The sequence below is a fragment of the Bactrocera dorsalis genome, chromosome 1 (assembly GCF_023373825.1).
Source record: "Bactrocera dorsalis isolate Fly_Bdor chromosome 1, ASM2337382v1, whole genome shotgun sequence".
NCBI lineage: Eukaryota > Metazoa > Arthropoda > Insecta > Diptera > Tephritidae > Bactrocera > Bactrocera dorsalis.
Window position 1 is genome coordinate 11,473,286 of NC_064303.1, and position 13,812 is coordinate 11,487,097.

Genomic DNA, 13,812 nt, shown 5'->3' on the forward strand with positions numbered 1-13,812 from the left:
ATAAGAGGAGTAGCCAGGAAGTACTACTCGTATTCTAAAATATGAATCTCAGATATGGTACCACAATGTTTCCAGAGTCGAAATGTGATTAAATTTTCACTCCTTGCTGATTTATATGCGGTCTAATAGACTATTGTTGCTCTTATATAAATCCGGTTTAAAAGTTTGTTGTGGAAAAGCTATAGTTGGTAGGTGTGCAACAAAATACAGAAATGTATGGTTAAGTAGAAAGTAATATTCATTATCGGACAAAATTTGTAACGGCTGACTACAAGCGATACTTTTTGCAATAACCTTTTTTCAATAGATCACGCATGAGTCGTGTCCACCTGTCATGTTTTCTTGGTTCAATATTGTTTGGCATTTCCTCAGACATTTGATCAGACGTATGTCTGAATATCGTTTAAGAATCGTTTATTATGAAAATTCACGTTCTGTAAATATTGTAAAGGGTGATTTTTTAAGAGCTTGATAAATTTTTTTAAAAAAAAAAACGCATAAAATTTGCAAAATCTCATCGGTTCTTTATTTGAAACGTTAGATTGGTTCATGACATTTTCTTTTTGAAGATAATTTCATTTAAATGTTGACCACGGCTGCGTCTTAGGTGGTCCATTCGGAAAGTCCAATTTTGGGCAACTTTTTCGAGCATTTCGGCCGGAATAGCCCGAATTTCTTCGGAAATGTTGTCTTCCAAAGCTGGAATAGTTGCTGGCTTATTTCTGTAGACTTTAGACTTGACGTAGCCCCACAAAAAATAGTCTAAAGGCGTTAAATCGCATGATCTTGGTGGCCAACTTACGGGTCCATTTCTTGAGATGAATTGTTGTCCGAAGTTTTCCCTCAAAATGGCCATAGAATCGCGAGCTGTGTGGCATGTAGCGCCATCTTGTTGAAACCACATGTCAACCAAGTTCAGTTCTTCCATTTTTGGCAACAAAAAGTTTGTTAGCATCGAACGATAGCGATCGCCATTCACCGTAACGTTGCGTCCAACAGCATCTTTAAAAAAATACGGTCCAATGATTCCACCAGCGTACAAACCACACCAAACAGTGCATTTTTCGGGATGCATGGGCAGTTCTTGAACGGCTTCTGGTTGCTCTTCACCCCAAATGCGGCAATTTTGCTTATTTACGTAGCCATTCAACCAGAAATGAGCCTCATCGCTGAACAAAATTTGTCCGAAAAAAAAAAAAAAAACCGAACACTGATTTTGGTAATAAAATTCAATGATTTGCAAGCGTTGCTCGTTAGTAAGTCTATTCATGATGAAATGTCAAAGCATACTGAGCATCTTTCTCTTTGACACCATGTCTGAAATCCCACGTGATCTGTCAAATACTAATGCATGAAAATCCTAACCTCAAAAAAATCACCCGTTATTTCGCGCGCGTCGCTCAACATATGGTCAACATAATCGGTCTTCAAAACATACTATTCCCAAACCATCATCATCTCGAGACCGAGCATTTATTAGGGGATAAGTGGAGAGTCGATTCGGCGTTTAAAGATGAGGTCCACTTCTAGCTCATTGCGTATGTAATAAAGCAAAATTGCCGCATTTAAGGCGAAGAGATTGGCGACCGTTATCGCGCCATGATAACGGACTATTTGATCCATGAAATTGAAGCTCGACGATGTTTGGTTTCAACAAAAAGGCGTCACTTCCCACACATAGCATCAATCAGTGGATTTATTGAGAGAACAGAAACAGACAGTTTACGTTTTAAGCTGGTCGATTGGCCACCAAGATAGTATAATATCACTCTTTTAAACTTTTTCCAGGATATTTAAATTGTAAAGTCTATGCGGACAACCCCGCTTCGACTCAGGCCTTGGAGCAAAACATCCCGTGTGTCATTCGCCTGTTACCAGTCGAAATGTTCGAATGAGTCATAGAAAATTGGACTCAACGAATGAACCATCTGAGACATAACCACGGTCAACATTTGGAAGAGATAATCTTCAAAAAATAAATGCCAAAGAATGTTCTTTCAAATGATAATAAAAATTCCTCAATAAATTTGAAGTTTCTGTGTTTTTTTTTTTTTTTGAAAGTAAGGAACCTCAAAATATATCAGTTTGTAATATAAAGTATTGTGTTAATTCGAACCTATTGAGCAGTCCAACAAACTACTCGTTATCGTAACACCCTTTGTACTTTAAATGAATCTTTCCGTAGATATCCTGGCATTTAACGACCTCATGTGGTCAGCATGAATAAGTCAATCGCATTTCACAAGAACATACATTCTTGGCATCCCCTCATTGATGAGCCAAATGTCAATCAATTATTACGAGATATTATTTATGTTTTGCTGGCTTATCACAAGCTTGTTAACTGAAATTGAATCAATAAAAATAAATATATTCCGTATTAGAGTGTTCTTGTTTTGATGTCTTTGCTGGTGGATAAGTGAAAGGCATGTATGTACATATGTCTTCGCAATCATTGAATACGAGCCGATAATCAGCCATACACATGATTTCTTTAAATTTATGAGTGTCTTGTACACAAAATTGCATAACTTATTGCAAGCAATATAGCATTAATTTGAAAAAGTGTGGCAACAGATCCCTGGAAGCTCAGAAGGAAGAGTAGGACTAAGTTTTATAGAAAAGATGAGATGAAAGGATGGTTTCTTTCAACATACGCATTATTATAGCCAAATGATAATTATAGCCAATTAACAGAGTCTATTCCGTCCATTGTGCTATATTTTGTTGCTCCAAATAAACTTCTAAAACAAAGTCAGATATTTAGGAATAATTTAATCAGCATTCATAAATATTATAATTTTCTTTTTTTTCTGCTCATTATGAAATTTTTTCAAAACTATAATACAAAAACCTCTACAATGGTCAATGTACATAGTTAACAGAATCGACATCATTCAACGAAAAGCTAATAAGGTAACGCAAATCGTTATAAATATTATGTATTAAAACGGTTTCATAGAGTCCTTTTTTAATACCGCTATCGTTTCACATCCTTCTCCACACTCCTGTCATTTCTGCCAACTTTCAACACAGCTTGTGCCACAAGTACTATTTACTTAGGTAAACGTTTGCGGCAATTGTGGCATTTGGCCCCGCAAATCCCAGTTTATTGCCCTGATTGCTGTGTTGGCAGTTTAATGCGACCTTAATGGTATACGGCTTATTGCCAACCACAATAAAAACCATTAACGTAACCGATATCCCTACGAAGGACTTGCCTACTTGCATGTCCCCGCTGCAGCTGACTCACACAAATATTTGCGCGAATTCGAAAAATAGATATATATATACTTTTGTAGATGTATATACTACTATGTATTTGAGTATAGGACTTTCTATGTATTTACGATTAGACTCACATAGCAAACCCCTATATGCACACGAAGCACAGAATTGGCTGAAGTTTTATCTTTCTATAGGAAATTAGTCTGAGTTTTTACGATGCTAACAAAACGTGAACTTTTTCCAATTTCTGTAGCGCTTAAACATTTTACTTATTTATACAAAATTTGTGGAATTGGAGTGTATATCTATACTCGTATCAATGTGACTTATACCAGTTTATATAGTATTATAAATGTCGTGATAAATTTTAACACACACACAAAAATGCATTTGTACATACATATATAATAGCTTGTTTACCATATGTAAGGCATTACATCAATTTATATTTTCCGGTGGAGTAGATTAAATGGTCAATTATTTGACAATTACATTCTTCTTCTTTATTGGCGTAAATACACTGTTTGACGCCAATTGGAGATTCCAATTATAGAAACATCCGTCTCTACCTGGTCTTTCCAACGGAGTTCTATATATAGGAGAACCATAAATCTTCCGCTGAATCTTTAGTTCGAAAACTCGTAACGTCGACACATCAGATGTTGCCATCGTTTCCACTAACCAAAAGCAACGAAAAAGAAATCTCACATATTGTCAACTTAAAATAAAAACAAACAGATGAATTTGAAGCAACACATGACGAATGAATGGTTGAGTAAGTGAGTACATACCAACATCATCTGGTACATACGAGGCAACTAAAACCAAAACCGTCGAAGAAAATACAATCAATTAAATTCTATAAAATTTTAACTACAAACCAACGACAGACGAATGTGCGATAAACTGGCAGTCAGTATGAGAGTGCTGCTGTCGCCAGAGCTTGTTGAGTGTCTCTGAATTTGGCACAGATCTTATTATATTATACGCTCACTTTAATTTATTTTTGTGGGTTCTGCTTTTAGTTTTACTCAACCGAATTGGAAGTGAAAGACAGTAGACAAGCTCAAGCGCATTCTAAGTGGCGATGATGGATGTGAAAAATGTTGATGAAGTTCTGTGTACCATACACTGACATACAGTATAGTTATATACAAATTTGCCAATTGAAAAGATTCAAATGCTCACTACATTGTACATAACAGGAGCCTTAAGAAGAACTCCAACGCAGGCTATTAAACTGGTACTAAACCTGCCACTTATAGACCTCTTCGCAGAAAACTGCGCAGCAAAATTGGCGGGACGACTACTGGCTGCAGAAGAACTTACATAAAGAGCCTTCAGGTATAGCTCGGTGGGTAATGGCGGTTGGGCAAACTACACGATCCCACTTTTTAACTTGGAAGGAAGGTTCAAAAAAAGCTTAGAAAAAGATGGTTGGCGTAAAGGTATGTTAACTACTCTCAAAACTATAAACACCTACACTGATGGCTCGAAAATGGACGCTGGCAGCGATTGTTTGACGTGCAAAAGTTTTGTGGCTGTGCACAGGCGCAACCCTACTACGTTTGTACTCACCGAATTTTGCTCACAGCCACATCCAGTGCCACATGCGTTCCGCTACAACATTGTGTGTTTATTTCAAATTCAATTAAAGTTTAAATCACATTTAATCAAATAAAATTAAGGCTGAGAATGAGAAAAGTGCTTCCTATTGTTTGAATAGAAAATTCTGCCGAGTAGCTGCCTCTGCTGCAGCACAAAATTTTTGCGTTAGAAGCACGAGTAGTGGCTGCCAACTGTTTTATTGGCAACCAGGCAGTTGAATTAACATACATATCTTCCCCTAAACTGCAAAACAACGTATCATCAAAAAAGATTTAAAATCGTTGTCAGATATAAAAACTAATATATAACCATTTTATCACGAAAAATATAACTTTATTTCAATATGAGTATATGATAACCAATATATAACCACTTTATCACGAAAAATATAACTTTGATTCAATATGAGTATATGATAACCAATATATAACCACTTTATCACGAAAAATATAACTTTGTTTCAATATGAGTATATGATAACCGATATATAAACATTTTATAACGAAAACTCTCACTTGCGTTCCATATGAGTGTATGATAACCAATTAATAACCACTTTATAACGAAAACTATAATATATAATATTGTAGTGTATGATAACCGCTACATAACCTTTTTACTCGTATTACCAAAACTCAAAATTTGTTTCAATATTAGTGCCTTCTATTATATCGCTTTTCCTTCGTCTGAAAACTTATGAAAAGTGTTGTTACGTCAATTCCTTGTACATTTTACTATCAAGAATAAATCGTTATTTAGGCAGGTGAATAAGTCACGCATAGACCACTTTTGGTCCTTTATGAAACCAGATGAAGCTCAATTCAATTCAGATCGATAAGGATTCATCCTTTACGTTGCCTACACTTGAAGGGAATTTTAGCAGACTCTGTTGCTTCACCAGAGAACATAAAACATAGAGAAGGTGCAAATCGAAATCTGTATGACGGTTCGATTGCGCGGCTAACAGAGCTGATAGAATCAGATCAAGGAATTCGCCGTGCTCGCTGGTATTTAGCAGAATTGAGCACGTGCAGTGGCAGAAATATATGTAAATGACTGAAAATAAATAAAGAGAATTTGCTTCGTAGAAAAATATACAAAATATACAAAGGCACACAGAGAATGTAAAAAAGCATTCTCTGAGTGACATATGTATGCATATATTGTATTATATGACCATTGTCACATATGCGTGATTTTCACATATGCATGCTTATATTGTATTATGTGAACCATTGTTACATATGCGTGATTATTTTGTATCAAATGAACCATTTTTTTCCGAAAAATGGTAAAAATTTTAATTTTTTTTACAAAATCGGGAAAAATTAGGAAAAATTATTTTAATTTTATTTCTCTTTATTTTTATTTTTTAATTTTTAAATAAATTAATGTTTATTTCGACTATTTCAAAGTGAAGATGTGCAAAATGAACTTCATTTCTTCAAAGAAAATTGATGACCTTCATGAAATATGCATATTCACATTATTTCGTTATCATTTCCATATTTGTACCAATAGAATTTCTATGACACATACATACATACATATGTATGTATATTATTTCTTTGGCACATTTGTAGGTATGTTACGAAAACAAAATGCGAGCCACATACATACATATGTACATACCTACATTCATAATAACAAGTGCCGCACGCATCTTTTCGCATCTCCTTTGTCACGGACAATCAATGGCCGAAACTCGAAGAGTCACGCCCGGAACACATAGAGCGGGGCAGACTGCAAGCGACATCTGTCAAATATTAAAATACACACGTTCTTATGGACACAGTTATGAAGTTGTGCAGCTGTCTAAATAACTGTGTCCTTAAGAATGTGTCTATTTCAATATCAGATTCAGATGGCACTTGCAGTCTGTCGCGTTCTATGTGTTCAGCACATCAATTTGTCGAAGCACTGACGCGTTCAGATTAGAGTCTGTCTTAATTTTGCGTAGGATTTCAGCATAGGTAAGATTCCCAGTTTTTGAGATTAATATGGCCTGGGGCTTTGTCTTCGGCAATTTCGTAGACTTTTGGTTAGCTTCCCTAGCTATTATGTTCCACGGTTCCTCCATTGGTTTCGGAGAGTCGCAGTTAGCCTCTTGTGATGTTTTTGTGCCCAACTGAGTTGCTGGTAGTGACTTTGTGGTGCCTTCTAAATTGTTGGTATTGACGCTGTCAGTGGCGTAACTATACCGTTCGAGGCCCGTGGCAAATTCATCGAATGGGCCCCCTGCCCTCCCACTTCCCCAATATATAAAGAAGCTGAACCAACAACAATAGTATTTTTTATTTTATAATATTTATTTATACACTTTTATTTGTAAGAGTTAACTAATAAATCACTACGTGAAGTAGGTACATACAAACTTTATAATTATAATTTCTTGATTTGCTAATTATTCACTTTTAATTAAAGGTACCTAATTTAAAGTACATATTGAACTGAAATCACAATTTTATTTTAAGTACACAATTTTAATTATTAAAATTCCTTTCTTCGGACTTTCTGTTCAGCAAAAGTGTTATTGACATCATCAAAGTTCAAATTTCGGGCCATAGAATTTTCGATGGATAGAATAGCCAAATTGCTTAACCTTTCTTGTCCCATAGAATTTCTTAAATAAGTTTTTATCAATTTCAGTTTTGAAAATGATCGCTCGGCACTAGCCGTAGTTACAGGAATGGTGAGAAATAACAGAAATGCAGTGCACACTTCAGGAAAGCTTGAAGATATAAAATGATTCTTTATTATTAATAAGACGACCTTTCTATTTCGTGTTTAAAAGAGGATCGAAAACTGAGAATTTCTTTGGAAAACGACATAGATATATCTTTTTTATATAAATGGACAAATGCTAAAGCCTTTTCCAATAAATCAGTATCATTCAAGTTTTGCAAAGTGGCAGGCTGCAAGACACTAAAATTGGAAACAATTTCAATCATTCCAAGGAAACGCGATCTAAGTTGATTAATGATGATGTCTAATACACGATAGAATACGTTCACTTTAAACAAGCTTTCAGGATCTTGGAGACGTTCATCCTCACAAATTTCATCAAAATGACGTTTCACTTTTCTCTGACGAGTTTTAGGAAATTCAGGGTTTATAGACCATTTAACTGCAATACTATTTGCTTCCGTTTTTAAATCTTCAAATTCATGTCGATACTTTTCAAGTTCTTCTAGACAGACTTGCAAACGCTTTGAAGCATTTGAAAGATCGACGGCTTTAGATTGAAGTGCTTTAGAAGCCGCGTCTATGGTTTGTAAGACTTTGCAATGGAAAACCAGCAACATAATAAAATTGTAGTTCTCTACCTTCTTCTTTAGCAAGATAGCTTCATTTCTCTCATCTGATTTGGAATTTGATAAAATGGTTTTTGTTAGCGCTTTTTGAACATCAACAAATCGAACCTTTAAAGCAAACATGGCATCAAAGCGTCCTGCCCATCAAGTTGGATTCATTGTTTTTAATGTTACTGAATTTGATGATATAACGGTTTCTCCTTTTTTGTTGTCAGATATAAAACTAGATAATATATTCCATCGTCTAATACTATGGCCAAAAAAATTATAAATTTGTTGCACAGTTTCGAATAATGTTTGTATTTCTATGACCTCTTTTACTGCATCATTTACTACCAAGTTTAAATTATGAGCAGCACAATGGACATACACTGCATTTGGCTCTATATCTCTTATGAGTTTTTGAATTCCGCCATAAGTACCTTTCATAGTATTAGCTCCATCGTACCCTTGTCTACGGCACTTATTCAGAGAAATACTTTTGCCATTTATGGATTTTATTATCTGCTTGGACATTGCTAAGGCAGTTTGATCCTCATGAAATCTTAAAAATGACTCTTTAATTACGAGAGCCTTTGGAGTTCCATTTTCATCTTTCTCGATTACACAGTAACGGTAAAGTTCACACAATTGATCTGTTTTGGAAATATCTTGAGTAGTATCAAACAAAATGGAATAAAACGGCGCGGTGACTATTTCATTTACCAGGGCATTTTCCACTTTTTGAACCAGAACAGCAATGAGGTCATTTTGTATTTTTGGACTTAAGTATTTAATCTGGTCCTTAGGTTTGCTTAGCAACTCTTGTAAAATAGGTTCGTATTTGGCTAATAACTCAACAATACTCAAAAAATTTCCTTTTGGACCAGAATCGTTGCCATATACCGTTTCTTTATGACCACGAAAAGCTAAATTACAGATTGAAAGTATCAGAGTAACATCAAGAAGTCTAGTGAGTACCTGGCGCCAAAAAAAATTTTCTCTCTTGATAATGGACTCTTGCTCTTCATCTAGTGTTCCATGTAACTGCCACTGTCGATGTACAAAACATGAATGCAAATGTTCTTTCGATGTCTCATGTCTTTCTATGGCTTCCACAATATGTTTCCAATCATCATTGCCTTCCATTCAAATATTTTGTATATTTTTAGACGCCCTATTTGCGAATAACCAACATGGTGCACAATATGCTTTTTGAAGCAATAGAGAATAGGACAGCCATGTACGTTCTAACTTTACGCCAGATTTAGAAACAGTGTAATAATATTTATCTAAGAAAGATCTATTGTTACTATCCCTTAACAAGGGGCCTTTTGGTTTACAGTTGTGGTTGCTCTGAATATAAATATTCACTGTTATCGGGCCCTGCGATATTGCCACTTCTTCTTGTATACTATCTTGATTATTAAAGTACTGACTTATTTTAGGTAACTTTTTATTTTGTTCTTCAGACTCCTTCTTTCGCTTTCTTTTTTCGCTTCCACTCTGATACTTTCTAGAACAAAACCGCAAAAAGTTTGTAATAATACTATAGCTTTTATTTATTGAAAAATCTACTTAATTGCTAACAAATGCCAAAAAAGCGACCGTAAAAATGTTTATAACGAAAGTCCACCGATTGTTCAAAGTTCAATTCAAGTGTCAAATTTTGTAAGTTTTGAAAGAACGATGAACATAGGTACCGAAATAGTTTTGGTGGTTACGAATGTCAAAATAGTGAATTGATTTTGAAATGCGCGATGAGAATCATTATTTTAAATAATAATTTCGTAACTTGTGATTTCAAACTTTACTACCGATACCTACCGACGATGTAAATGATTAATTTTATGGGTAGATTAAAAATTAAAATAATTGTAATAGTATAAATTAATTTAAATATTAGAATAAAATTCTTACCCAGTAGACATTGTCAACCTATTTTCACAATTAACTAATTAAATATATCTTCACTTGCAACAAACAACCAAATCTTACAACAATAAACTGCTAATTGCTTGGTGAGTTCTTGCGTAATACAATAGTGGAGTTTTTCATATATACAAACTCGAATCGGGGATTCCCCAAGCATCAGCAAGTATTACCAACATAAATTTTAAGCAGTGTTGCCGTTTGAGAAAGAAAAAAATACACCAAACTCATTTCAAAATTGCGCTAAATTTTAGCTGTGCATTTTTAATGGCAATAAGAGAAGATGTGCTTTTATGTGAATTTATTTAACCATTATTACATTTATCAAAATCAACTAAATTAAATAACTGAATATCTTTCTGGTCATCATTACGTTCGGGTGCGATTGGTGTGCCTTCACCAGATGCCGTTTCTTTTTTTACAGTTTTAGTCATTTTCTTCAAACCGTGTTCAGGCAACATAAAAGTGTGGCAATTTTTCTTAAGAACTTTCAACTGATGACGTATCATTATAATTGAACTCTGTTAGTAAGATCAGAGACAGTCATAACATAACACTTTAATGTAAAAAAGAGACAAAATATTAAACGCATCAATAACATTGTTGTCGGCGAATACTAAACCCTTTGGGGAATTCCCAGCTCGTTATTTTCCTAACGTTTTAACGGCTCTGACAATTAACTTATTGGCTTAAATTTACGATCGTCAATAATTTTTTACAATTTTCTACTAGATTCCGAAAAATATTTGTTAGCGCATTGTATTGAGAAAAAAAGCGCTGAAGAGTCTAGAATTGCGCTATCTAGCGCGAAATGCGCTTAAACGGCAACACTGATTTTAATGGCGGCAATATACCTAGTCTCAGCGAGACACCCTGAGACATGCCCAGTGAATATAAATATAAACCAATAAACAAATTTTTGAGGTATGTTTGTCCACACATGTTTCCGAAATTATTACGAGTAATTGGATTTTGACCATTCTTTCTAAAACTGGGTTAAATTTTTTTTTTACTAATGCATTGAAAGTTTAATACCTAGGTATATTTTTTTTAGCTATGTATGCAACTAAGAAGGTAACAAATAAATTAAAGACAAAACTTTTTTTTTACTTAAGTAATGTGTATGTGTAATAATAAATGTTGGGAATTGAGATTTCCTCTGACCGGGGGCCCCTTCGGGCTGGGGGCCCGTGGCATTTTGCCGACTTGCCACCCTGTAGTTACGCCACTGGACGCTGTCCTTCATTATAATCAGGCATGGGCAAAGTCTTAGCAGGTGCTAAAAGAGCGTAAGCTATCGTATACGTACACACACCGATTGTCACTAATACGCACAAGCGAAGAGCGTAAAACGAGCACTTACGATGGAACAAAGCGATGTTAAAATCAGTCTGCAATCAGAAGTTTAACTGAGTAGGTTGATGCGCACGAGTTGTATCCCGTATATAAATGAACACATATGCGAGTATAAACATGGAAGACCAAAAAACGTTTCAGACAGAGTGGGAATTTGAAATTTTTTTTCTTTTGAATAATTCTGGGAAGCCGCAGTGCTTGTTATGTCAAAAAGTTTTAAATTTTGTATTTAAGCAAAATTTAAAAAGACATTTTATAATCTTTCACAAAGAAATAAATAATTTAAATAACGAAGAAAAATTAATAAAATTCTTTGAATTAAAACACGTATTTTTAATTAACGCAAACGTTAATGAACCAAGTTATGATTTAAATTCGGCATTTTTAAAAGCATCGTGTATTGTAAGCTACGCATTAGCAAAGAAAGGAAGAACCTTAGAGGATGGGACTTTTTTTAAAGAAATGGCAATAGCGGTGCTTCATTGTTTTGGGGAAACTGGAATCGAATTAGCAAGAAATATCAATGATATTCCTTTGTCCCGTCGAACAGTTACCCGACGCATTGGAGATATTTAAAATTATATGTATTTAAATTTAAAGAAAAAAATTTTGTCCTCCAAATATTACTCGATTGCCTTAGATGAAAGCACTGATATCCAAGATATTAGTCAACTTTTAATTTGCATAAGGACCGTTGATGAAAACTTTAATGTCTCAGAAGACATGCTTTGTTTGCGAGGATTGCACAAAAATGCAACCGGGAAAAATATATATAAGGTTCTACAAAATAATTTGTTCTCATTTTCTGAAAAAGAAAAATTATCATCCATTTGCACAGATGGAGCACCTACTATGATAGGCAAAAAAGATGGTTTGATTGGACAGCTTATTCGTAATTATATTAATATTTTTACTTTCCATTGCATTTTGCACCAACAGCAACTATTTGCAAAAAGTTTTAAGGTGGGGAATGTAATGGAAACTACAGTAAAAATCATTAAAAAAATTCGCGGTGGACATAATGCTCTCACCCACCGAAAGTTTCGCCAGTTTCTGGAAGAAACCGAAGCAGAATTCCACGATGTTCTGCTTCACACCGAATTGAGGTGGCTTAGTAGGGCTAAATGTCTAGAGCGCCTATTTAACCTGAAGACAGACGTTCTTTTGTTTTTTGCGGAAGATACTTCCGTGGATACAAAAGAATTAATTAATAATTTAAATAATCCAAGTTTTTTGTTAAGTTTTGCCCTTTTGTGTGATATCACCAATTTTTTTCGCAATTAAATTTGAATATGCAAGGTAAATACAAATTTATTTTTGATTTTACAATTGCTATGGATGCTTTTAGAAGACGTTTGGAAATTCTCGAAGAACAATTTCGAGCTGGAGTATTGGATAATTTTAAATATACTAAAGAAATATGTGACCGTTTTAATATGCAACAAGAGTTTCGACAATATTTTAAGTCCTTTGAGGATCTTAAAACTAACCTAGATGGCAGATTCAAAGACTTCATCAAAGTTAAACGTGTAATAAGGTTATATGAGAATCCTTTGCTCTGTGACATCCAAGAGCAAGAGGAACATTTACACAAAGAGCTCAGTCAACTTCAGAATGATATCAACCTTCCTTTAGACCGTGGTATTCAATTTTGGAAAAATATTGATGAAAATAAATATCCTATTTTAAAAAACGAAATTTATAAGTTGTACTCAATGTTTGGAACCACATATATTTGCGAATCTGCGTTTTCTGCTATGGTAGATATACATAAAGAATTCCTATAGAACAAGGCTTTCAGACAAACATTTAGAAGACCTGCTTAGAATAAAGGTAGCAAATTTTGATATAAATTATGACGACCTTCTTAAATTTATTACAGAATGAACTCTTTTTTTTTGACACTCGGATAATTGTTTGAAATTAACTGACCTCTTGAAATGTGTATTCATAATATTTCATATTATAATAGCTTTCATTTTCTAATAGCTTTAACTTTATTGAAGTTTCGTTATATATTTAAAATATTCGATGAATTCAAATATAGATTTATATTTTCTTTTCATATACAAATTTAATTTATTTTTAAGTTTTTAAATGAATTAGATTACTAATTTATAATTAACTAATAACTTAAATTTTATTCTTGCTTGAAATGAAAAATAATTATATTTTATATTCAATGGTTTATGCACATATTCTTAAAAATGTACATATGTATATACATACGTATTCGTAGCATTGGGGCTTCGTGCGACATAAACCTACTCGTTCGACATCTGCAAGCAGACTGATTATTTTTGGTTGCTGGTACGCTTGGTCCCACAGTAAGCGCACTAACACAATCTCATTTTGTGATGCTTGTTTGATTGCGATGGTGCCCATCCCTGATTAT

The 13,812-nt window shown here is 34.2% G+C and overlaps 1 protein-coding gene across 1 annotated transcript; it reads right to left on the bottom strand.

Moving 5' to 3' along the window:
- Positions 1 to 7,020: 7,020 nt before the first annotated feature.
- Positions 7,021 to 10,718, bottom strand: LOC125778490 (zinc finger MYM-type protein 1-like). The gene is made up of 2 exons (XM_049456655.1): positions 10,050 to 10,718; positions 7,021 to 9,645 (listed from the first exon to the last, which is right to left on the bottom strand). Exon 2 carries the CDS (start codon positions 9,276 to 9,278, stop codon positions 8,295 to 8,297), a length of 984 nt encoding a protein of 327 aa, XP_049312612.1. The 5' UTR covers positions 9,279 to 9,645; positions 10,050 to 10,718; the 3' UTR covers positions 7,021 to 8,294.
- Positions 10,719 to 13,812: the final 3,094 nt, after the last annotated feature.